This window comes from Bombus pascuorum, chromosome 17 (genome assembly GCF_905332965.1).
Source record: "Bombus pascuorum chromosome 17, iyBomPasc1.1, whole genome shotgun sequence".
In the NCBI taxonomy this organism is placed as follows: domain Eukaryota; kingdom Metazoa; phylum Arthropoda; class Insecta; order Hymenoptera; family Apidae; genus Bombus; species Bombus pascuorum.
In genome coordinates this window covers 896,080-918,422 of record NC_083504.1, presented here as the reverse complement: position 1 = coordinate 918,422, position 22,343 = coordinate 896,080, and the positions used below count along the sequence as shown (strand labels likewise).

At 37.3% G+C, this 22,343-nt stretch overlaps 3 protein-coding genes across 4 annotated transcripts in view; 1 reads left to right on the top strand and 2 right to left on the bottom strand.

The window, feature by feature from the left end:
* Window positions 1-15,934, bottom strand: part of LOC132915408 (tyrosine-protein kinase Btk) — a 358,897-nt gene extending 342,963 nt beyond the window's left edge. The window contains exons 1-2 of one of the 2 annotated variants that reach the window (XM_060975187.1): window positions 15,742-15,934; window positions 4,281-4,466 (exon numbers count right to left, since the gene is read on the bottom strand). In XM_060975187.1, coding sequence (XP_060831170.1) covers window positions 4,281-4,466; window positions 15,742-15,744 — 189 coding nt within the window. In that variant the 5' untranslated portion in view covers window positions 15,745-15,934. Of the gene's footprint in view, window positions 1-4,280; window positions 4,467-15,741 lie in introns of those variants that run through there. The other variant, XM_060975195.1, reaches the window with a different exon arrangement.
* Window positions 15,935-16,129: 195 nt separating this feature from the next.
* LOC132915419 (mediator of RNA polymerase II transcription subunit 7) lies at window positions 16,130-18,938 on the top strand. The gene is made up of 3 exons (XM_060975209.1): window positions 16,130-16,950; window positions 17,017-17,169; window positions 17,244-18,938. The coding sequence occupies exons 1-3, from the start codon at window positions 16,621-16,623 to the stop codon at window positions 17,442-17,444; spliced, it is 684 nt and encodes a 227-aa protein (XP_060831192.1). The 5' UTR covers window positions 16,130-16,620; the 3' UTR covers window positions 17,445-18,938.
* On the bottom strand, window positions 17,871-22,083 carry LOC132915412 (apoptosis inhibitor 5). Its single transcript, XM_060975203.1, has 9 exons — window positions 21,730-22,083; window positions 21,311-21,472; window positions 21,039-21,204; window positions 20,785-20,945; window positions 20,515-20,712; window positions 20,252-20,443; window positions 19,794-20,177; window positions 19,559-19,712; window positions 17,871-19,478 (listed from the first exon to the last, which is right to left on the bottom strand). The coding sequence occupies exons 1-9, from the start codon at window positions 21,829-21,831 to the stop codon at window positions 19,390-19,392; spliced, it is 1,608 nt and encodes a 535-aa protein (XP_060831186.1). The 5' UTR covers window positions 21,832-22,083; the 3' UTR covers window positions 17,871-19,389.
* Between the last annotated feature and the right edge of the window lie 260 nt (window positions 22,084-22,343).

Below are 22,343 nucleotides of genomic sequence, written 5' to 3'. Positions count from 1 at the left end.
GTTCCGGTGGTTATATCTGAGCAACGAAGTAATAGCTGACTCGATTTAAGCGATGGAACTGAATGGGTATCATATCGCGATTAAATTTCACGTTTAGCGGGAAATAATTTTGTAAGCGGTATCGAGAGAAGAACAGAGATGATTTGGTTTAAGAAATACGGAGTATAGATGGTTAAATATCACAATTAGCTTCGATGTTTGATGGGAAATGATTTTGTAAATTGAGGGATAAAGATAAAAGTTGATAATAAAGAAAGGATAATCTAGTTTGCGAGATAAGAACGGATTAACTTATTGCGACTAGATTTTACGGAAATAATTTTGTGAATTGCTAGAGAAAAATACAGATCGACGATAAAAAAGAAAATTTTTGTTAAATCATTTGTTAAAAACAATATAATGAAAAATAATGAGATAATGGATGATTTAATTTAAGAGATAAGAACCAGTGTTTAAATACTGCGATGATGTTTCATGAGAAATAATATCGAGAGAAAGATAGAGATTTATGAGAAGAAAGGAGATTTGTTTTTTTGAAATTGTGTTTCAAATGATAATATGGTGGATGATTTCAAAGATAATAATGGATGGTTAAAATATTGAAGTACTACTGAACATTGTACGAGGATATAAAGGGGATGGAAAAAGCTCTGCTTTATTTTATATTCTTTGTATACTAAAAAAGAAATTTCAATTAATAAAAATATTAATTCAAATAATAAATAAAACATTCTCATTAAATTGTTCTACTTGCACTTTGGCTGCGAAAGATAAATTTTTAGCCAAATACACCGAACGTTTGAATTTTGATGGTAAATAAAGAAAACTTTCGATACGAGAAAAAGAGAGAGCGGCTAAAAAAATACATTTAGGAAAAACCAGACAGATCGAATAAGGATTGTAGAGAAGTTGTCTAGACTATGATCGCGATAGTGGGAGAAGCCTGCTTTTGCAGGTTATATCTGTAAATGGCCACACCACGGCATTTGTTCAGGTCGAGTGTCTAATGGCCGATTGCGCTGATCTTTCGGTTTGTAATTTATTGCGGAGAATTGGAAGCGGTGCCTGTTTCCTGGATGTTTGCGTCTCTACCTACTTTCCGGGTTACGTAAGCGCATTTATTCGAACATTTCGAGGCTCGAACGATCTTCACATTTTCTAGAACTGATAGCTTTCATAAAGGTTAAGGAAGTGAAAGATTCTAATTGAAAAATGTATAATAAGACAGAAAAGTTAAATTTACGATTTAAAATTGGAATTATAGGAAGAGGAATATACGAGTTTAATATGCAAAAATTGAATACTACTAATATCAGTGGAGTATAAATGTATAGTTCGTTTAAAAAAAATAATTTGATTTTAAATTAAATTTTGTTAATTTATTCAAATTAATGGAAAGTAAAACTGCCTGCTTATTTTGCGCAATCTCTTCAATTACAATTCTACGTTCTAAGACTGAAGAGACGTTTTAATCGAACGTATGTATTTTTATTGGCCACAGTCTATATATACCAACTAATGAGATTTCTTTTAACAAAGTGTAATGATGATATATCGTGTGCTTTCTCGTTTCACGCTGAGAACTTTCTTTGTAGCTCGTTAGACGATCGACCATTAAAAACTAAAAAAATAAAAATATGAACCAATAAAAAACTAATACTAAGCTACTTTTTTTCTACGCCACAAGTGATTTATTTATATTATCGATGTTTAAAAAAAAATACTCAAGAGAAAAATATCAGGTAGAACGAATAAAACATAAGCGAATAAGAAAACTCGCTGCTTTAATATATTTTTAGATGTACTTTTGCACAATTAATCGCACCTTGACACTAAAAATCGCTCCACATCTTTATGCGTATACGTATACGTACATATGCTTCTGCTCCTCGTGAAACCTTTCTGCTACCGTTTCTCGTGATCATGAACAAAGCATCTAAAGTAACCAGAGAAAACAGGGAATAATAGGCGGCTTTTTATCGGTCAGGCAGAGATAATATGATGAGTCTAGCGTCCGGAACGCTAGTGGCGCTTATCAAGCGCAAGGTAATGTGTATAAAGCAATTGGCCCTGATTCGAGGCGTACCGCTAGCAAACTCAGCGTTATTATTGCCGTCATTTGCATTCTCATACGCGTCCCTTTTCAAAATTCTTCCGAGATGTCGAACTCGACGCAAGTATCGTTCTTTTCATCCCTTGTCTCTTCATTGGGTTGGCAACAAAGTCATTGCCGATTTTACCATTAGATGGTAATGACAAAAGCCACGATCACTTAGTTACCAACACCATGTATAAGAATAAACGACAAGACGAGGAAACTCGACAAACTTCGTTACAGAACGCAAACTACATTATTCGTCAAACTACATTATATTTTTATAATAATGAAAATTTTCTATACGACGCAGAAATATATGTTTTTATCTATTTCTTTCTCCTGAACGAAGAGTAAAGGCTTGATATTATTATACAATAAAATAAGGAGAATTAAAAATTGCAAGATACAGAAAATTTAAGGAGAAAATGGTTGAATAAATTTATGTATAAAAGATTCCTGTCTATTTTAGATGCATCAGGTACAATCATAGTAATCGTTCAATTGAAAACGTAATAATGTTCGAGTGGGAGATTCAGCGCAACTGATTTTCACCCACTATCAATTCTCCCGTGAATTGTAGTCTCGCGCAACTGATGATGTTCCAGGATCGTTAATTATCGATTCTGACGGCCTCTTAGTGCGTTGCACGTCGCGTGAATTTTACGCTGCAGCAAAATGCTGCCGGTAGGAATCGCGAACGGGGCGAAACGAAAGGAACAGAACCAAATCGATCTTGGCTCGTGCCGTTATATGGTCAGACGCTCAGGCTCAGATCAGGGAACTATTTAATCTACTTTTTAATACCACTTTCTAACTCTTTTATCCGTTTTCCAATTCTCCTTTTCATCCAATTAGACCTCGTTTTCTTGAAACTTGCTACTTTTAGCGTAACATCGAAAAGTTAAAGACACCCTCGTCTCTCCTCAAACTGAAAACATTTTTTCATGAGAATTAAAACGACAGAGCCGAGTCAATCGCAAGTGTTAAAGAGCGATATTGAAGGAAACTAGCGGCACGTAAAAACGAAGGGCAAAGAAATTGCCACATAGAAAACCCCTCTCTCTTGAACTAAATTTTTCTCTTGAGCTAAATCAAAACACCAAGATGGTTCGTCCTTTTTTCCCTAAAACGAACGTCATCCAATCTAAGTCACATTTAGTTTTTTCCGGTCTAAAGGCTTTTGCTCACTGTCTCACTCTATTCACCGCCCCTCAAGGCCGTTCTCTGTCACCCTAAAGCTTCGAAACCATCGTTTCCGTGTTTTCAACGAGCGTTAAACAGGTGAACACACGCTGCACTCTCGTTTCGTCTCATTTCTCTGAATCGCCACCGACGAATTCCACGGAAATTCATTGAAGATCGCTGGAAACCGCTGGAGACCCCGTGTATCTGGACTATTTCGAAGCAATTATCGAATGAGAAATCGCGTCGTCGAGTACGTTTCTTCGACTTCGCAATTACATCGATACGGTTCGTACGAGTTTTATTTTCTTTCTCCGATTCTCCTTTTTTTCTCTCCTTTCATTTCGAGGAAAGACACGTCGACCTGGTTTCGACGAACACAATCCTCGATGATCGGTACCACGACGAAAACCAGGCCAAAAGGCGAGGCTGCAAACACGGTTAGGTATTTATATCGAATTGAAAGGCAAATTAGTCGAACCTGGCGAACCAGTCTCGAAAACCTTGGAACCTACTTTGTTCAATGAAAGTCTTGGTTTGTCCGTTCCATGAAAATTCGTGTCTGTTTAGAACGAAGGGGAGGAAAGGGAATAACAATGGCTGCCGTTGTCCCAAGTATTAATCAGCCCCTGAAGTCGTAAATTAAAGTTACAAGGGTGTCTGGCAAGTTTTAAGTGAAACGCCAAAAGAGGGGTTGCATCGAAATATCGTTTGAACGTTTTTCATCGCTTAATTTCTGTCTGCTCGATTTATCAAGCTATATTTGTAGTCTATTTACACGCTGAAACTTTTTGCTTGTCTATTTCATTTGTCGATCTGGTTATCGGCTTATTTACAAAGAGAAAACCCTCTTCTTCGATCGCTAATGGAGCAGAAGTTTTTTTCGGGGCAACAGAGAAAGGCCGTTAATGGGGCAGCTATGGGGGAAAAAATACAGAGCAAAAAACAAGTGGACGGAGTGTGACGATGTTGAAATTGCAAAAAAAGCTCGATTACGTACCTCTCCATCGCCGTCGTAGTAGACGAGATAGCGCCTCGTCAACACGAACCAACGTTGCTTGTAGTTGACTGGTGTGAAGCGTTTCTTGTTCTGCGAACGCTTCACCATGAACCCCTGTCGCACCACGTCCCCGCTTTTTGGCTCCACCTTCCCATCTTTCCCCGCCATTCCCAATGGAGGGCCACCCTGCAGACAGAAAACAGTATTAAATTGTTATCGATGTTTCTGTTTCAAATGATACAATGAACCAAGTAAATGCAGAATTGCTTATGGGGGTGTTCTGAATTAGGATTTTCTAAAACAGCGTTTTCTTGTGATTTTTTTAGGAGGGAAAGGAAGAAATGAAGTTATTGAATTTTAAGGTATGGTTTTATATATATTTAACGAATACAAAAAAATTTTTTTAAAGTAAAAAAAAATTGTAACAGATTTCTAAACCAATTTTTGATGGGCTGCAGTCTTTAATCGACTTGAAAGAGCTTCATAATTTTTGACTGAAACAAAAAACCAAAAAAGGACTAAATTATTATATGTTTTTCTACTGGGTGAAGTAAACAAAGGCAGAAATTAAGAATTAAAAATTTTGGCGTTTAAAAAAATATTAAAAAAAATAATAAACTTTAAGGTGCTATAACAATTATTTAAATAAACTTTTTTCTGCTTTGGTTTAATTCACCCAGAAGAAAAATATATAATAATTTAATCCTTTTTTGGTTTTTTGTTTCAGTCAAGAATTACGAGCTGGATCTTTCCCGCCGATCGAAGACTGCAGCGACAAGACGCCCATGAAATAGGCTTAGAAATCTCTTTTTAATTTTTAGAAATTTAAAAAAAAAAATTTGTTGTATTCGTTAAATATATATAAAACCATACCTCAAAATTCAATAATTTCATTTATTTCTTTTCCTTCTAAAAAAAATCACCAAAAAACGCTGCTTTAGAACATTCTAATTCAGGATATCCCCCCCCCCTTAATAGCACTGGTTTCTGAATCAACGTGGTTCGGTGGAATGATTAATAAATAAGATAAAATAAAAGACTAATAAATAAACTGTGGAAATTTAAAGATGCAAAATTCTGTAGAGCACATTGTTTGTTCGTCCAGTCGCGGGGAGACGAGTCTCCGTTAGGAGCGTCAACGGGAGTCGTAAATTCCCGTTACGATCTGATGATCGACACCACGAGCAGGGCGATCCCCTGATTTCAGTTACGACAATAGGGGTGGTTTATTGAAATAACTGTAGTCTCCAGTTATCTATTTTTATTTATTTTGCCACTTTTCACAACACTTGGAACGTATATACAAATATGTTGAGATGGATATCGGTTAACGCGATGAATCCCGATATCGTATGAAATTATTAAACTAGCTTGCCGAATGATTGCAAGAACCGTCCGAAGTATGTTGATGCGAAGAATCGAATATCTCGTTCGCGTGAATTGAAGTAATGCCTCGGTGGCTATAATTGTACTTGAATGACTTGCCGATTGATGAGCAGAGACTTGACTGTCTGCTTGAATGATGAGCAGTAACTTGACTGACTGCTTAATGGAAGAGCAGAAACTTGACTGTCTGCTTGAATGATGAGCAGTGACTTGACTGACTGCTTGACTGTCTTCTTGAATGATGAGCGCCGAGTGACTGATTGCCGAACAGTCTACTTGCTTGTTTGAGGAGTAGAAGAGCAGTGACTGACCCATCTCGTCTTGTTTAGGAGGAAAGCTCGGTGTGGGTGTACCCTTGCTGAACTAAGAACGCGGATTCGTTGTTCACACATTTAGGTAGAATAGAGAGGGTAACGATCCGCGATGCCCATTGGTTTTTAGCCAATATTAATACATATAATGAAGGAGAAAGTCTCCTGCATATTTGGCTCATGGGTGTCCTTGTTCTTGGGAAAAACCCGCCATTAAATGGACACATCTGTTTTTTGGGAAAAACCCGCCATTTAACGGGACACATCTGCTTTCTCCGTAATTAACAAGAGAGTGCAATAAACCTAATGACTGTTCGAATGACCATCCATAAACCGAATAATATTTGTATGAATCGAAAGTAAGTTGAAAAGATTCGGTTTATGGTGGTTCCCTAATTTACTGCAGGTCAGTTTGATGAGAGATAGGCGTCGGCGGTCAGACCGAAAGGTACGTCGCACTGACCGTCTAGCGCGCCGTAACATACTCCCCCCGTTGAGAGGGTACCGATCAAAAAGATGTGTTTTGTTTGGTGAGGTGGCTCTCGAATTAGACCGCGTTGCTGCTGATTAGGTCGGAGTCATCTGGTATCGATCTGCTCGGTAGTGGTACCATCCGCTTGATGCTCCGATCTATGGAATTCGTTGCTGTTCGAACGGTAGCCATCCTGATGATGCCGTCTGCGCCGGGATGGACCTTGATGAGTCTGCCCAGTGGCCATTGCATTGGGGGAGCGTTATCGTCTCTGAGGAGGACGATGGTCCCTTCTCGAATGTCGTGACTCCCCTTGCTCCATTTGTTGCGTAGAAACTTGCGGTTGTGATTATCGACTCATGAAGTGTCGATATATGCCTTGATCCTGGAGGTGTCGTGCAGCACCTCGGCCCAGGAAGTGTCATGGAACACTTCTGCCCATGAAGTGTCATTAAACGTGCCGATCCTTGGATGATCGTGGAGCTGATTATTCTCTTCGTAATGCGAGAAGTGAGGGGATTGGTTTTGACGAAATACAGGATCGAATCATCAGATGAATCCCAGACCACACCTAGAGTTTTTAGAGGTTGATACTTGTCCAGAATAAGCTTCTCGCTCATGTCCTGTTCGGGAAGTCCGTTCAGCAGTGCTCGATCATTTGAAGTCCATTTTCGAATGGTCAAACCGGCTAATTTGAGCAATTCCGTGAGATCTGTTCTCAATGATAGTGCCTCGTTTCTTGTGTCTGATCCTGTGAGAACATCGTCGACGTAGAAATCTCGTTGTAGGATCTTTGCTGCTTGTGGATATCGATGTCCCTCGTCGTCCGCTAATTGTCTGAGGCACCGAATGGCGAGATATGGAGCCGCTGTAAGAACGTATTGATGCGAATGGAACCTTAGGAGAATGTCGAACAGGTCCTCTTGTAGCTTAGGTCCCGTATGAAGTCGATCGTTTAATGAAACTCCGGTGGTGGACGGTGAAGATCCGTCAAACACGACTCTGAGCTTTGTGGTTTGACTGGACTCCTTGATAACACCGTGACGTGGGAGAAAATATCCTTCGTCAGTTGAATGATCCGTGGCGATTTTTGTCATATGTCCCAAATCCAAATATTCATTGATTACGGCGCGATAGTCGGCTTCGAATTGTTTGTCTCGTTGAAACCGGCGGCCGAGAGATGTGAGACGCTTCATCGCCAAGGCTTTTGAGGATCCAAGCGGCGGGGTCGTTTCGTTGAATGGGAGAGCGACAATGTATCGTCCTTCATTGGTGCGTTGGACGTGACTTTGGAAATGTTCTTCGCATTGTCGATCTGCCTCTGAAATATGTGAAATTGGTGGTCCTTCGTCGATTTCCCAAAATCGAGCGAGGTCCGTTTGTCAGTCCGCCGTGGAAGTGTGAAACGCCTGTGCTGAAGCTTGCGAGGTTGGACTCCCCCCGATGACCCATCCGATTGGATGATCGTGGACCGTTACGGTCCTGGAAATGTAGTGGACTAGCTTGATCCAAGAGGTAGCGTTGAATGGAACTCCAATGTTGCTTGATTCGTCTGACACGACGCGGGATTTTGTAGTTGATTGGGAGGCTGGGCTCCCCCCGATGAGCCGCTCGAATCGCGTTCTCACAGTGATGATCCTTGTTAGATAACGAGCGTTGGATGTCGCGGCGTTGGGCGTCGCGGCGTTGGACGTTGTGACTGTGACTTGCCTTGGATCCAAAAAGCTTGCTGCCGTAGAAATGTTGGCTGGTTCGATGATGATGTCGTCATCAGGGCGAATTCGATTGTAAGATGATGGGGTGTTTCTGGCTGAAAGGTAGTGTTGAGTGACTGAGTCGGCCTACAACTCGTAGCACCCCATCCTTGTCCAAAAAGGGATTGAGTCGCTGTAGCTTCCCTTTCAATGTGGACTTTTGATTGATTTGGAGTTGTCGAAGCGAATTCGGTAGTACGGCCGAAGGACCGTTGCGTTGAAGGTGCATGGTCAGCCTTGGATTTGGGATCGTTGTGATCCTCGGTATTGCCAGGATCTTTGCCGTTGAAGTTCACGATCCATGAAGTGTCGTGATATAGCTCGGCCCCTGAATTATCGTGGAACACCTCGGCCCAGGAGGTGTCGTCATACTTTTCACCGTTTTCATCGCGGCAAATGCGATTGACATGTAGCTGATTTGGAGACGCTGGAAGGAGATCTACAAATGACTGGGTGGCAGGGCTCCCCCCGATGAGCCGCCTGTAGCGCGTCTTCTTGATGATATTTGATGGTTGTGCCGGCGTGGCCCCACGATCTATAAAAGACAACATAAGTGACGACTTACCGTCTTTTTGGTTCAACTCCTTCCACCTGATTGGATACAGTGAGTTTGAATGAACAGTTGTAGACATCTGTAGCCACCCTGCTTTATTGCGTTGATGATTAATCAGTTCTGTATCCTTCTGCCGTTGTCCGTTTGGCATCGTAGTATTGTGACGTAGAGCGCCCGATGGTTCTGCATAACCCGGGGTATGCCTAAATCTCAGTGTCTGAGGGCAGTGATTAGGCAGGAAATGCGATGATGCGACCTTACTGGTGAGTTCATTAGAGGTAGGCCAGATGAACCATTTTGATTGCTTTAAAGGTTCTTCGTATTCTGATGGCTTGGGCATTGGAGACCGTCCTGGTTTCGTTGGAGCCAGGGTCGACGCCCGATTGAACGTGGTGTACAAAGAGTTGCCCGATGTAGCGATGTAGGCAATAAGGTAGTGATCATTGCGATTCGGATCACTCGCGCGTGTGGACTCTTTCGGCCGTGGCGAAGGCGGAGTCCTCAGGTTATTTTCTGGAGATTGAGTTTCCGGCATGATATTTGTTTCATGTGTTGCAAATGCCGTGATGCAGGATAGGTTGTTAGCCGTCGAAGTGATGATCGAGGAGAACCTGTTCCTGGATAAATCGAACGTTGTGGATTCCAGAAAGTTTGTCGTTGATTTCGACTTCGAATAGACCTCGGTGCCATTGACGGAGTTTAACACGTTGTTCTCTACTTTATGAATTGCCGTGATAGGGCATGAGACATCCTGTGACGGATTCGTAGAGATCAATGGCGAAGCCGAATTGTCGTCTGATGAGATTCTCTCTTCTTCGCGATCCCGCCGATCGTGAAGGATTATCTGATTCAATGCGTCTGGTGACGTTGAATCAGATTGTTGTGATGCTGACGATGCGAACGTGGTTGTCGTCAGGTCGCGTGTCGGTGACGCGGTGCGAGTGTCGAGCGTTGAAGTCCGTGTATCATGCAACGGACTCGTCTCTGGATTTGATACGATATTCTCCATCGGCGGAGTATGACCATAGTTGTCCTGGACGGGATTCAGTTTTTTCCGGTCCGGAAGGTCGTGAGAGGTTGTCCTCAATTCGCGTGTAGGCGACGAGTTGCGAGTATTAGAAGTTGTCTGATTCAAGGAGTTTGCTAGCGTTGAATCAGATTGTTGTGATGATGACGATGCGAACGTGGTTGTCGTCAGGTCGCGTGTCGGTGACGCGGTGCGAGTGTCGAGCGTTGAAGTCCGTGTATCATGCAACGGACTCGTCTCTGGATTTGATACGATATTCTCCATCGGCGGAGTATGAACATAGTTGTCCTGGACGGGATTCAGTTCCTTCTGATCCAGAGACTCGTGAGAGTTAGTCTTCAAATCGCGTGTAGGTGACGAACGACGAACGTTAGAAGTTATCTGATTCAAGGCGATCGGTAGCGTTGAATCAGATCGTTCAGATAATGATGACGCAAACGTGGTTGTCGTCAAATCGCGTGTAGGCGATGAGCTGCGGACTTGAGTAGTTGTCTGATTCAAACCGATTGGTAGCGTTGAATCAGATCGTTCAGGTAGCGACGATGCGAGCTTGGTTGTCAAGTCGCGTGTTGGCGAGCTGCGCGTATTATTATTATTATTATGCAATGAACTTCGCTTGTCATGCGACGGAATTGGCGCTAGATTCGATACGACTTTCTCCATCGGCGGAGTATGAACATTGTTACTGTTCTTATTGAAATCATTCTTACGTCTCTGGACACTGCTGGAAATATTGCTGCAGCGTTCCGGTGGTTTTGGATTCGCCACTGTGTTGGAGGCATCCGTTGAGGAAGAATTAATTTCGTTGAGGTTGTTCAATCGTGTTACCAGCTCTATATAAACATCCCGTAAGTCCTCAGGTTCGTTGTCGTCGATCTCAAGCAATTCGTCAAAGACAATGTTGAATCGTCTCCAAATGTCGTCAACTAGTTTTCGGTAAGTTATTAAGACGTCCTTGTTGTGCTGACCGGACAGTTCGTATTTGTTGAGTAGTCTCCTTATGCTCTTGAAATCGTCGCTTAGATCGATCCACTCCTCATGCAAGGCGGTGATTCTTGATTCGTTTGCCATTATACCGTCGAATGTGGGTATGTGAATTTCTGGCAGCTTAGTCGTTACCGGCGTGGCGGTAGTGGATGACTTGTTGTCTAATTCATGATTAGATGGCATCCGACATGTTGATTGTTGCTTTTTGCTTGCGATGTTGTGGATTCGCGAGCTCAGCTCAGCATAATCCTTCCAGGCTTGCCTTTCCTGTGCGAGGTCCTCGTCATCTAATTCGTCTAATTCTTGTTGGCAGGATTGAAATCTCTGCCACGCATACTCAAGCTGGGATTGAAGTGCACTCACAGACTTGATGTGTGATGCGACGGGTTGATCGGACTCCTCGATGCTTTCCCTTAGATGCTTGATGGCAGCTTTAAACTGCTTATCGCGCCTTCTTTTGACTTTATTGGCTTTGGCGCTGATCGACATTATTATTGACTGAGTTGAAATAGAAACTCCTCAAGTTTTGTTTTATGACGTCCAAGCGTGGAATGGCTGTGGGATCACGTGGCACTGTATGTTCACCGTTTGGAACACCTTTCGCTGGCACGTGAATCCGGCTCGAAGGACCAATGTTTGTTCGTCCAGTCGCGGGGAGACGAGTCTCCGTTAGGAGCGTCAACGGGAGTCGTAAATTCCCGTTACGATCTGATGATCGACACCACGAGCAGGGCGATCCCCTGATTTCAGTTACGACAATAGGGGTGGTTTATTGAAATAACTGTAGTCTCCAGTTATCTATTTTTATTTTTTTTGCCACTTTTCACAACACTTGGAACGTATATACAAATATGTTGAGATGGATATCGGTTAACGCGATGAATCCCGATATCGTATGAAATTATTAAACTAGCTTGCCGAATGATTGCAAGAACCGTCCGAAGTATGTTGATGCGAAGAATCGAATATCTCGTTCGCGTGAATTGAAGTAATGCCTCGGTGGCTATAATTGTACTTGAATGACTTGCCGATTGATGAGCAGAGACTTGACTGTCTGCTTGAATGATGAGCAGTAACTTGACTGACTGCTTAATGGAAGAGCAGAAACTTGACTGTCTGCTTGAATGATGAGCAGTGACTTGACTGACTGCTTGACTGTCTTCTTGAATGATGAGCGCCGAGTGACTGATTGCCGAACAGTCTACTTGCTTGTTTGAGGAGTAGAAGAGCAGTGACTGACCCATCTCGTCTTGTTTAGGAGGAAAGCTCGGTGTGGGTGTACCCTTGCTGAACTAAGAACGCGGATTCGTTGTTCACACATTTAGGTAGAATAGAGAGGGTAACGATCCGCGATGCCCATTGGTTTTTAGCCAATATTAATACATATAATGAAGGAGAAAGTCTCCTGCATATTTGGATCATGGGTGTCCTTGTTCTTGGGAAAAACCCGCCATTAAATGGACACATCTGTTTTTTGGGAAAAACCCGCCATTTAACGGGACACATCTGCTTTCTCCGTAATTAACAAGAGAGTGCAATAAACCTAATGACTGTTCGAATGACCATCCATAAACCGAATAATATTTGTATGAATCGAAAGTAAGTTGAAAAGATTCGGTTTATGGTGGTTCCCTAATTTACTGCAGGTCAGTTTGATGAGAGATAGGCGTCGGCGGTCAGACCGAAAGGTACGTCGCACTGACCGTCTAGCGCGCCGTAACACACATGTTATACGCAAAAATGTGTAAAATATTTCAAATACATATATCAGGTTATAATATTGGCTTGACAACTAAGTGATTACAGATTTTGTCACCAGATGGTATTGACAAAACCCGCAATCACTTAGTTGCCAACACAATATTTAACGGGTGGAAGAAATTTCTGCGTAGATTCTATTCCTTTGAAATTTTTCACGAAGACAGAATGGAATATATGGTGAAGTAAATAGAGATTAATGAATGAATCGAAATGATCAATTAGGCAATTTTCATAGGCAAGTGACGAACATTTTTGAATATTATTGTACTCGAAGTGTGATTTTATGTGATAAAATGGTATAGACTCGTCGTGGGTAACTGCATCGTTAATGCCACTTACGAGTTACTTTGGTCTGATAGAAACACTTAATTCTTCGTTTCTATGAAACAACGTTGCAACGTTCCGTAGAAACTTCAAGTTCCTCGCAGTTAACTTGGTCGAAGATCAATTAGGCGAGTCGCGCGATGAACTTTCAATTATACGAATAGTTTGAATTGCAGCCTGAATACTTTTTATTCCCAAAAAATTCCATCGAACGTAGCTTAAACATAATTTAAGGTAGATACGAACAAATAACACCAACTGGGTTGGCAACTAAGTGATTACGGTTTTTGCCATTAGGTGGCATTGACAAAATCCGCAATCACTTAGTTGCCAATGCAATACAAAACCAAATGGTTGTATTTGGAGTACAAGTTAAAAAAAAAAAAAAAGATAAGACTACCGTATCAGAGAATAAAGATAGAATTATGATATCAATTGCACGAAGAAAAGATTATATTACACATGTGATAATACGTTTTATGTTTATCACAGATGAGTCAGTGATATGTTTAAAACACAAAAATAACGTAAAACTGAGAAAGAATGTTCAAACCCTGGTGAGCCAAATATAAAGGTTTTAGGGATCCTGGACCTCCATTAAAGCCAGGGTGACTCGACCACGAAGAATTTCCATTCAAAATAGAGAGCCAGAGAGACAGGCTGAAACCTTCGGCCGCGTTCTCACGAGACAAGCCTAGACCATTTTCGGTGCTGTAAAAGAACTAAAGAACCAAACAACTTCCCACAGGTTGAATCATTTTAATCCCGTGAAAAGTTATACCCATTTCGATCTATAAAATAGATGAATAAATTTGTTCTTATTTTTCTTTGAAATATTTCTTCCATTTTCCTTGCTTAAAATACAACAATAATAAAACAATGCCGTTAAATTCATTCGTACCATTTGATCTATCAGATGAAACAATAAAAAGTCCTTTGTCTGGATATCATCGATTCACTTTTTCAAAACGTATCCATTTACAAATGAAAATGTACGAAGGTACATTTGTGTCGCGTTTATACCAACAATCACGATTGATTTCCATTGGAAGTTCACAGAGAAAACGCGAAATCTGTTTGACGTAAAACTACGATGCAGTCTAAATAAAAAGCGTAAACAGTGGCTAACGCGCGCCATCGACAATTCGAAGCGAAAACGCGTGTTAACTCACACGCATTCGTCGATCGTGAGCGCGCACGCGCACAAGTGCGATTCACGTGTTTTACGTCTGCGTCAAATTTTTTGTCCCGAACTTCTGCAAAAGACTAAGATTTATTTAGAATTTTCTTAGTAACTTAATAGTCTCTCTTTAATGTAAATGTTTCAATAGATATTTTAAAGAGGCTTAAAATGATGTTGAATATATCTTAATATTTATCTTTATAAAAATTATCTTATCAAGCTAAATAGAAAAAAAACATATTATATATATTACAACATCGCTTATTCTCAACTTTAGTTAAGACGAAACCTTCTATATCACTGTTGACAATTAATCGAAATTTATAAAAAGAAGTAAAATCGATAGAGAAACAATACAATTTTGTATACATTAGAATATACATATTTATCACATAGTGCATAGAACTGGTTACGATTCGACAAAGTACCAACATGAACCGAACGCTTGACACGAAGCACTCGAGCGAACCTCGGTGACCGCCTACTTCCACTGAAGTTCTTTTGTAACTCGTGTCTCTGAAATTTTAAGGCGCCGCCTAAACCGCGACGTCCTTTGAATTTCCGTTTCGTGCTTTCCGCGCTTCTTGGAAATGGGAAAAGTATGAGGCACCACGATACGTTGAACAAAACCGCAGAATAACTGTCTCTTTCGTTAAACGAAGGAAATTGAATTGCTAAAAGTTTATGTTGATACAATTAACTGTCACGATTACTTATTAAATACCTCTGGCGGATTTTTTTACATGGAAAAATTATAATTTTCTTATTATATAAAGTGGAAGAGAATTTTAAATTATGTTACTATACAAAGATGCTAAATAAAATCATTCGAAGAATTATTTACACAAACATCTACGTATTAATTAATAACGGATTTACAAAATAAAAATATTCTAATAGATAAAATTATAAAGAAATAAATATAATGACAAGTAAAAGAATTGTATTGACAATATTGACGAAAAGAAACAAAAAGAAATAAAATAGATTAGAGAAAAAAATATAACCTAATACTGTATATAATAACATTACCTGTATATACGTGTACATATGTATACATATAAATTTGCAAGCAATAAAATATATCTATTTATAAAATTGTTTATAAATACAATCAATTCCGGCCATCTTGGCTTTTCGTTCTTACTCCGTTTTACAGTAAACTGCAAATGCTTTTGAAACAATAATTTAAAGCGAGTAATCTAAACAAAAAGCGCTTATTTTTTAAGTAAATTATTCGTCGTGCTAACTTTTTATTAGAAATTTTTAAGTCAACACTCGCGTCACTTTCTGTAGAAAATCAATGAGAATGAACTTTAACGTATATGTAAAGAACTTTAGAATGTATAAAATTTGAAGCCAGGGTGATCAAAATCCATCACAACTTTTAGATATCGAACTGATGCTAGTTTTATGGGCCACCCTGTATACAAACCATGCACGAATTGTGAATCAAATTCTATTCTTTGACCGTGGTTTAGAATTTTTCGAAAAAATTATACCACCTTACAAGTATTTAATTACACGAGAACAATCACAGAGGCATTCCTTTCGAAATTGCCAAAAATAACAGAACAGTGAGATCAACGACAACGCGATAGTTTGTGGTTATCCTGACACTCGGCTATATGAATATTTCTATGTGAAAGTTCAATCGAAATAGTATTGATACACACGAAATTCATATGAGAAAATCAACTTACCATGCACTAGGGCACTGCTACCACCTCGCAATTTCAATGCTTGTCAGAAACATGACCGGTGCCTAAACAAAGAATTCACGTGGAACGAACGCATACACACACCGACAATCTGTCAAACGAAGACGTTGGAAATTCACGAGATAGCAGGAAATACCTCACTACGTTAGTAAAGCATTTATCCGAAATATCGCGCCGTCGCGAGAATGATTTACCAAATGGAAAACAAACAATATTCACAGATCGGCTCTTTCGTTTTGCTAGTTAAACAACGAAAATCCCCAATCTGGGTTCGACGTCCTGCTGGCATTAACGTATTAACTGGCCAACAGAGAATACCTGTTGACTCATTTTAAAAAAACAAGATGGCGGATTCGAAGGCTACGTTACATGTTGTTTTGTTTTAGTTGCACGATATTTAGCTCTTGTTAATTTGTGGTGAAAAGTCCGTGTAGAGTGCATAGAAATATTCTAATTGATCGTATGTTTACAAAAAAAGAAGTATCGATCGAAAAATTCGTTGAAAACATTGTGAAATGGTATTAATGTAACCTAACGTATAGTATCACTATATCGAGTGTGAAGCTAGAGTCTATCGTTCAACTTTGTAATATATAAACGTTGATTTTACAATATTACTATAAACTATTATTTTTTATTATTACGAACATTAAATAAGCAGAATATGAATTATGTGAAAAAAAAGTGATAACAACGCGCGAAATTACGGACCTGCGCACTAACTTGGACGTTCCGATCAGTTTAACAACAGTGTTTCTTTTAGTTAAACCTAACCTATTGTGCATTTTTTGAAAGACTCCCATCTTAAGTGCAATTGCTTTGTATTTTTTTCATTAAGAATACCAATATCGAACGCGAAAAATGGCAGCACCAGAAGCGATACAAGTTAGTTCGCTACCCCTACCTCCAGTGCAATATATTAATTTGTACACAGACGAAAATGTTCGTCGAGGCAGAGCACCACGACCACCACCGCCGATACACGATACTTATTCAATGTTTGGAAATGTATTTAATGCAGACGATACAATCATTAGACCACTCGAAGCTCAAGGAATTAAAAGGTTATATCCTCAGCATTTCGATCGGCGACGGGAGTTAAAAAAATTGAATCACTCATTGCTTGTTAACTTCTTGGATTTGATAGATCTGCTCGTACAATGTCCTGACAGCCCAAGACGTGCTGAAAAGGTAAATACTTAATGTAATGACCTGACATATAATGCAAATACTCACTGTTTCTTTTATTGTTTCTAGGTGGAAGATCTTAGTTTACTATTTATTCACATTCATCATTTGTTAAATGAATTCAGACCACATCAAGCAAGGGAAACGCTAAGAGTAATGATGGAATTGCAACGCAGACAACGTATAGAAACAGCACTTAGGTTTCAAAAACATTTAGAGAAGGTATGGTTCTCAAATTTTAATCTTTTGTACATTTGACAATACAATGTTTAGTTAAAATTCCCATATTTTCTCAGGTTCAAGAGATTTTACAACATGCATTGCACATGTTGCCAGATACTTCAGAATTGGATTCTAAATTAGCAATAAATACAGATGCTATGGAATCTGTTGATAATTTAGGTTCTGAACAACAAACTCCAGATCCATGTAGTCCAAGTGATCGCATTATGTGCAAGACAATAGATGATATGATTTCAACAAATGGACTGTATTAAATGAATTTCTTTTCTTATAAGATGCTGTAAAAAGTATTGTAATTATATTTGTAAGATACATTGTGATAATAACTATTTTACAAATATAGTTTATTTATTAAACGACAAGAAACAATATTATATATACATTGCATATATTAAAAAAACACATTGCAGTTTAAATATCATTTATTTCTTGAATAATGTAATAAATGTATTGAATTGGAATTTACATATTTAAAATTATAATAAACAGAAATAATAGTTTTAGAATATTACAATATACTAATACATGAGCAAATTTGATATAATTATATAATTAACAAACATTTGTATTAAATATTAATTCAAACATGTATAAATATTCAATAACTGTAAATTTTTTACAATCTTTTTAATTAGCCATACATAGTGACATTCGATATTGGGCATAAAAAATACAACATATATTATGCAATAGTATTATTTATTAAATTAAATGATAATATATTCACGAATTATTATTATCATTAGTATTACACAAGTTTTATTCAATGGTGGATAGGAAAAGGATACAATATGTTCTGAAACTCACCTTACAAAACAGCTACCATCAATATATAGATAAAAGACAATATACAACCGTACCTTGGTTCCTGAAAAAAGTACATTATAATTTCTTATGAGCCTCCAACCTTGGACTTACTGGACAACCTGTAATCAAAACATGATTATTTTTGTTCTGCTTTGCCATCCTCAGTCAGCAATCACCGTACAGCATCTGCAAGATAAAATGTATACAATAAACTACACCATCATTCATGTAATCAAAGAAACTTTTTGACTTGAAAAATCACTTGTTTTAGTTATATTATTTAGTAAACGATTTTATAATTTTATGCTGATCTTTATATCATTTTGATATGTCTTTTTGTACTCAAATTAGACATTTTAATAGAAGAACATTCATCCATTTAGTTAAAAAAATATGTAAACACTTAATAATAATACAAACATAAAATTAATAAATGAAGCACATAAATAAGTATAGCTAATTTCGAATTTAAGAAAACAACAGCTTTTTAAGTTTCTTTGATTCCATTATTCTCTCAGAATTAGATACTCTGTCATTGTCCCTCTGATTGCTCTGGTCTGCACTGCCTGTTGACAAAAGAAATGAGATATGATCAAGAGAGAAAGGACTAGGAAGAACTAGGAGATAGGGGAATACATTTTGATACTATTTTAACATCCAAAATTGTTATGGCAGAGAAATATTGTCTGTCTTTTGTAAATACGTGTAACACAAGTGTCCGAGCACAAGCCAATCATTGTACAGTAAGAATTTGTAAATATTCTGTATCAAATAGATGTAATTTTTTGTTTGTGACATCTGATGTTTCTTCAAATACTTCAAATGATTCATGTATTGTGTTGCCACACCATTTTCTCTTCGGTAGTTCGTGTATATTGTATTGCCTGTTAAGGTACCTGGTTTAAAATTTTCGTAATAAACACTTCTTCAAGTTCATGATATCATTTTCTCCACTTCTTTCTCCATAGTTGTTCACTTTTGTAAACTCAGGTTTCTTCAAATTGTATTTTCCAGTTATTTAACAATGAATATAAAAAAAGGTTCTCATAACACCATTAGTACAGTATTACACAGCAATGTTTTCTTCTTTAAATGTCAATATTTCATTATCGATATTATCACTATGTTTAGTGAACAACCAATTCTTACAATTTTGTATTTGAAACTTGTATATGTACTTAAAGCTTTCACAAAAAACACTTTCTTTACACTAAAATTTATAGGATAAAAAATTGTATTTCTCCCTTTGTCACTTCTCTTAAACTCACTTTCAGCAAATAATCACTTTTACGTCCTTCATCTTAATATGTACATTTTACAGAACTGGTTTAGTCTTATATATTATTGGAGCTTTTACTATTTCATATTTGAACGATTCCAGTAATTAAATAATTAATAAAAATTTTTCCTCCATGTTCCACGACCTCTTGGTCTATAACCACCTCGACCACCTGACCTATTTCCTCTAAATCTGCCTCGGCCTTTAACAAAAGATATAAAGATAGATTTTTATTTTATTTCTAAATATTATTTTATGAAATAAAAATGCTTCTTCAATTACCATAATTCGATGATATGTTTGCGCTGTATTTTCCACTAGGAGGAGTATACAATTCTCTTTTACTTTTATCTTCTTTACTTCGTTTATTTGAATTACTGTCATTTCCAAACGTAATAGGTGTATGTCTTTTTTGAGCAGACGAATGCTTTTCATTCTAGAATAAGATACAGAAAATGTATTACAGTATTCAAAATACCACATTTCTAAAAAAAATTATAACTATTTTAATACGTACCTTTTTATCGTTAGCTGTTGTTTTCCATGAAAGATGTATAATACTTTTAAAACTAGGTGGCGAATGAAACAGATCTTTGATTAAACTATTAATATTATTTGTCGTTTTTAAAGCAACAACTTTTAATTTGTTTTCCTCTGACTTCAACTCTTCTTCTGATTTGCCACTAATTGCCTCCCGTAATTTTTTTATATAACCTTGAATGCCACGTGCAAAATACTGTAATCTTAATCTAAATTCCTTAAGCTGTTCTGGATCTTTCATTAAAAATTCCGGAGTTTGTTTACACAGTTTATGAAAAGTATACATAAGGCACTCAACATGACTGAATTGTAATTTTGGTACTTCAGTTATTTCTGTGGCTGGAGGTAGTGGCATATATGTCTATAAATATTGAAACAGTATTAATACATTCCATATAAAATAAATTGTTGCTCCTAAATAATGCTATTACTTACAATAAGAGTATTATAAAGTTGCTGTACTTTTTCTTCTGGTTTATCAATTGTTCCACAAAATACAGCTAATTCTGCAAGAAGCTTTAATAATTCCAATTGTACATCTCTTCCATTGGGTGAAGTAATCAAAGAAAGATGTGGTAAAACTTGTACACAAATATAAGAAACGAATCGTGATGAATCTATTTGAGACTGTAAGGAATAAATTACATTATATAAATTTTCATTACATAAATTACAAAATATAGTTAAAGTATGCTTACACTAAAGAATGAAAGTGCGTGTTTAATACATTGTACAAGTCTGTTCCATTGTTCAACATTAGTATGCTTGAATGGTTCAGACAATTCAGCTTGTTCAACTGTAATATCTACTAATTCTTGCTGTCCACTAATTGTTGAACCTAATCTAGTCCATGCAAGTACTTCCATAATGCTATGAAATTCATCAGCAGTAACATCCTATGGAAAAGGAAGTGTTATATAAATAGTGATTAAAGAAAGAATTCTATTTTTATGATAAAAAGATTATACCTGTAACACTTTCTTGCATTCTGAAATTAAAAGATCTTCTGGTTCTTTAGTAATAATGTCATGACCTATTGCTTTTAATTTTGTTGCTAGAAACTTAATGCAACGTTCCCGTGTTCCATCATCCCCATTGATGATTTGACTAAAAAATCCACTTATTGTTCCTTAAGAACAGAATATATTAAATACAATTAATACCTCATTACAATATCATTACATTGTGATGTAACTATAACAAATAATGATATACTCTATACCTCTTGGGTCAGTTTTCATAAGGGACATAACACTATTATGAACAACAGCTAATTCAGATGGATCTTGAGCTTGAAGTAATTGAGCTAAAATATCTGCAATTCTAGCTGTATGTTCTTTATTATCCTTACATAATGCAGGTAAATCTTTAATTGCTTGTTTTCTTATCTGAAAATATCAATATATCAAATCATCAAATTTTGATTGTATGAAGACTTTAATACAAATATGTATGTATTTGCATATGTGGTCAAGTGATATAAATACTACATACAGCCATATCTTCATCTTCACATAGATCTAAATGAGCATCTATAGCCTGATCAGCTAATTTTGGAAAATATTTAAAAAATCTTGCAATGAATTGCGATGCTAATCGTTTTTCTTTCGGTGATCCTTTCACTGCTGTCAGAATTTCTAAATACTCTTTTTCATGCTGCAACATAAAAACAAAACGTTTAGATTTATAATATTTACCGCTTTCTTCACTTAATTATTTATGTACAGTATTGACTCATTTCTATTATAAAAGCATTGTTAAATTAACTTGAAGCTTACGAAATTAATATACATATTTGCATGTTTTAAAATAAATGGAATACAAAGTTTTATTTATGCTTACAAATACATAAAATTGTCAAAGTTAGAATTAAGTAAACGTGGTTATTAAATATAACCAAGCTCGTCAATTACCTCAGCCAATTTATCTTTGGCATCAGCCAAAATGCCAAAATTTTTGTATAATTTTTCGATACTGTCCATACTCATGATAAACTTATTATCGAATTTCCACATCTATAGACACAAAACACATAAATACGATTATATACTTAAAAATCGGTAATCTAGCCGGCCATACACGCCAATGCACCACGCCAAGAGATGACAAAGATGGCAGCGATTCCATACATATACATATATACGCACGTATAACAGAAGTAAATACGAAAAAGTAGAGAGGAAATGAGAATGTTCACGCCCGTAGTTCTAGTTGTTTTACAGTACAGATGATCCACCATACGACCAAGTACTGAAGCTGCTACACGCTAGCATAGACAAGAACCTATTGAGTTCCTATTTAAAATAATAAATAAAACCTATTTAATTTTAAGGTTTTTTTTTTTATTTTATTTTGGTTTTTACAATTTGTCCTGAAGGACATTTGGTAAAGTGTTATATCTCATTGGTAAATAAAAAAAATAAAATAAAATAAATATATCATGTGAGTGGCTACCCCCAGCGGGGTGCCAGCTTCGTGTTTTCTAAGTTATATCTTTTATGAATTGTAAGGTCCTACAAAAAATCGT

Excerpts from the sequence above, each read along its gene's own strand:
- LOC132915412 (XM_060975203.1), bottom strand. The coding sequence starts at position 21,831 with ATGTGGAAATTCGATAATAAGTTTATCATGAGTATGGACAGTATCGAA. Across the intron at positions 19,713-19,793 it reads CAACAGCTAACGATAAAAAG|AATGAAAAGCATTCGTCTGC; the intron begins GTACGTATTAAA and ends ATCTTATTCTAG. Across the intron at positions 19,479-19,558 it reads AAACATATCATCGAATTATG|GCCGAGGCAGATTTAGAGGA; the intron begins GTAATTGAAGAA and ends CTTTTGTTAAAG.
- LOC132915419 (XM_060975209.1), top strand. The coding sequence starts at position 16,621 with ATGGCAGCACCAGAAGCGATACAAGTTAGTTCGCTACCCCTACCTCCA. Across the intron at positions 16,951-17,016 it reads GCCCAAGACGTGCTGAAAAG|GTGGAAGATCTTAGTTTACT; the intron begins GTAAATACTTAA and ends TATTGTTTCTAG. Across the intron at positions 17,170-17,243 it reads TTCAAAAACATTTAGAGAAG|GTTCAAGAGATTTTACAACA; the intron begins GTATGGTTCTCA and ends ATATTTTCTCAG.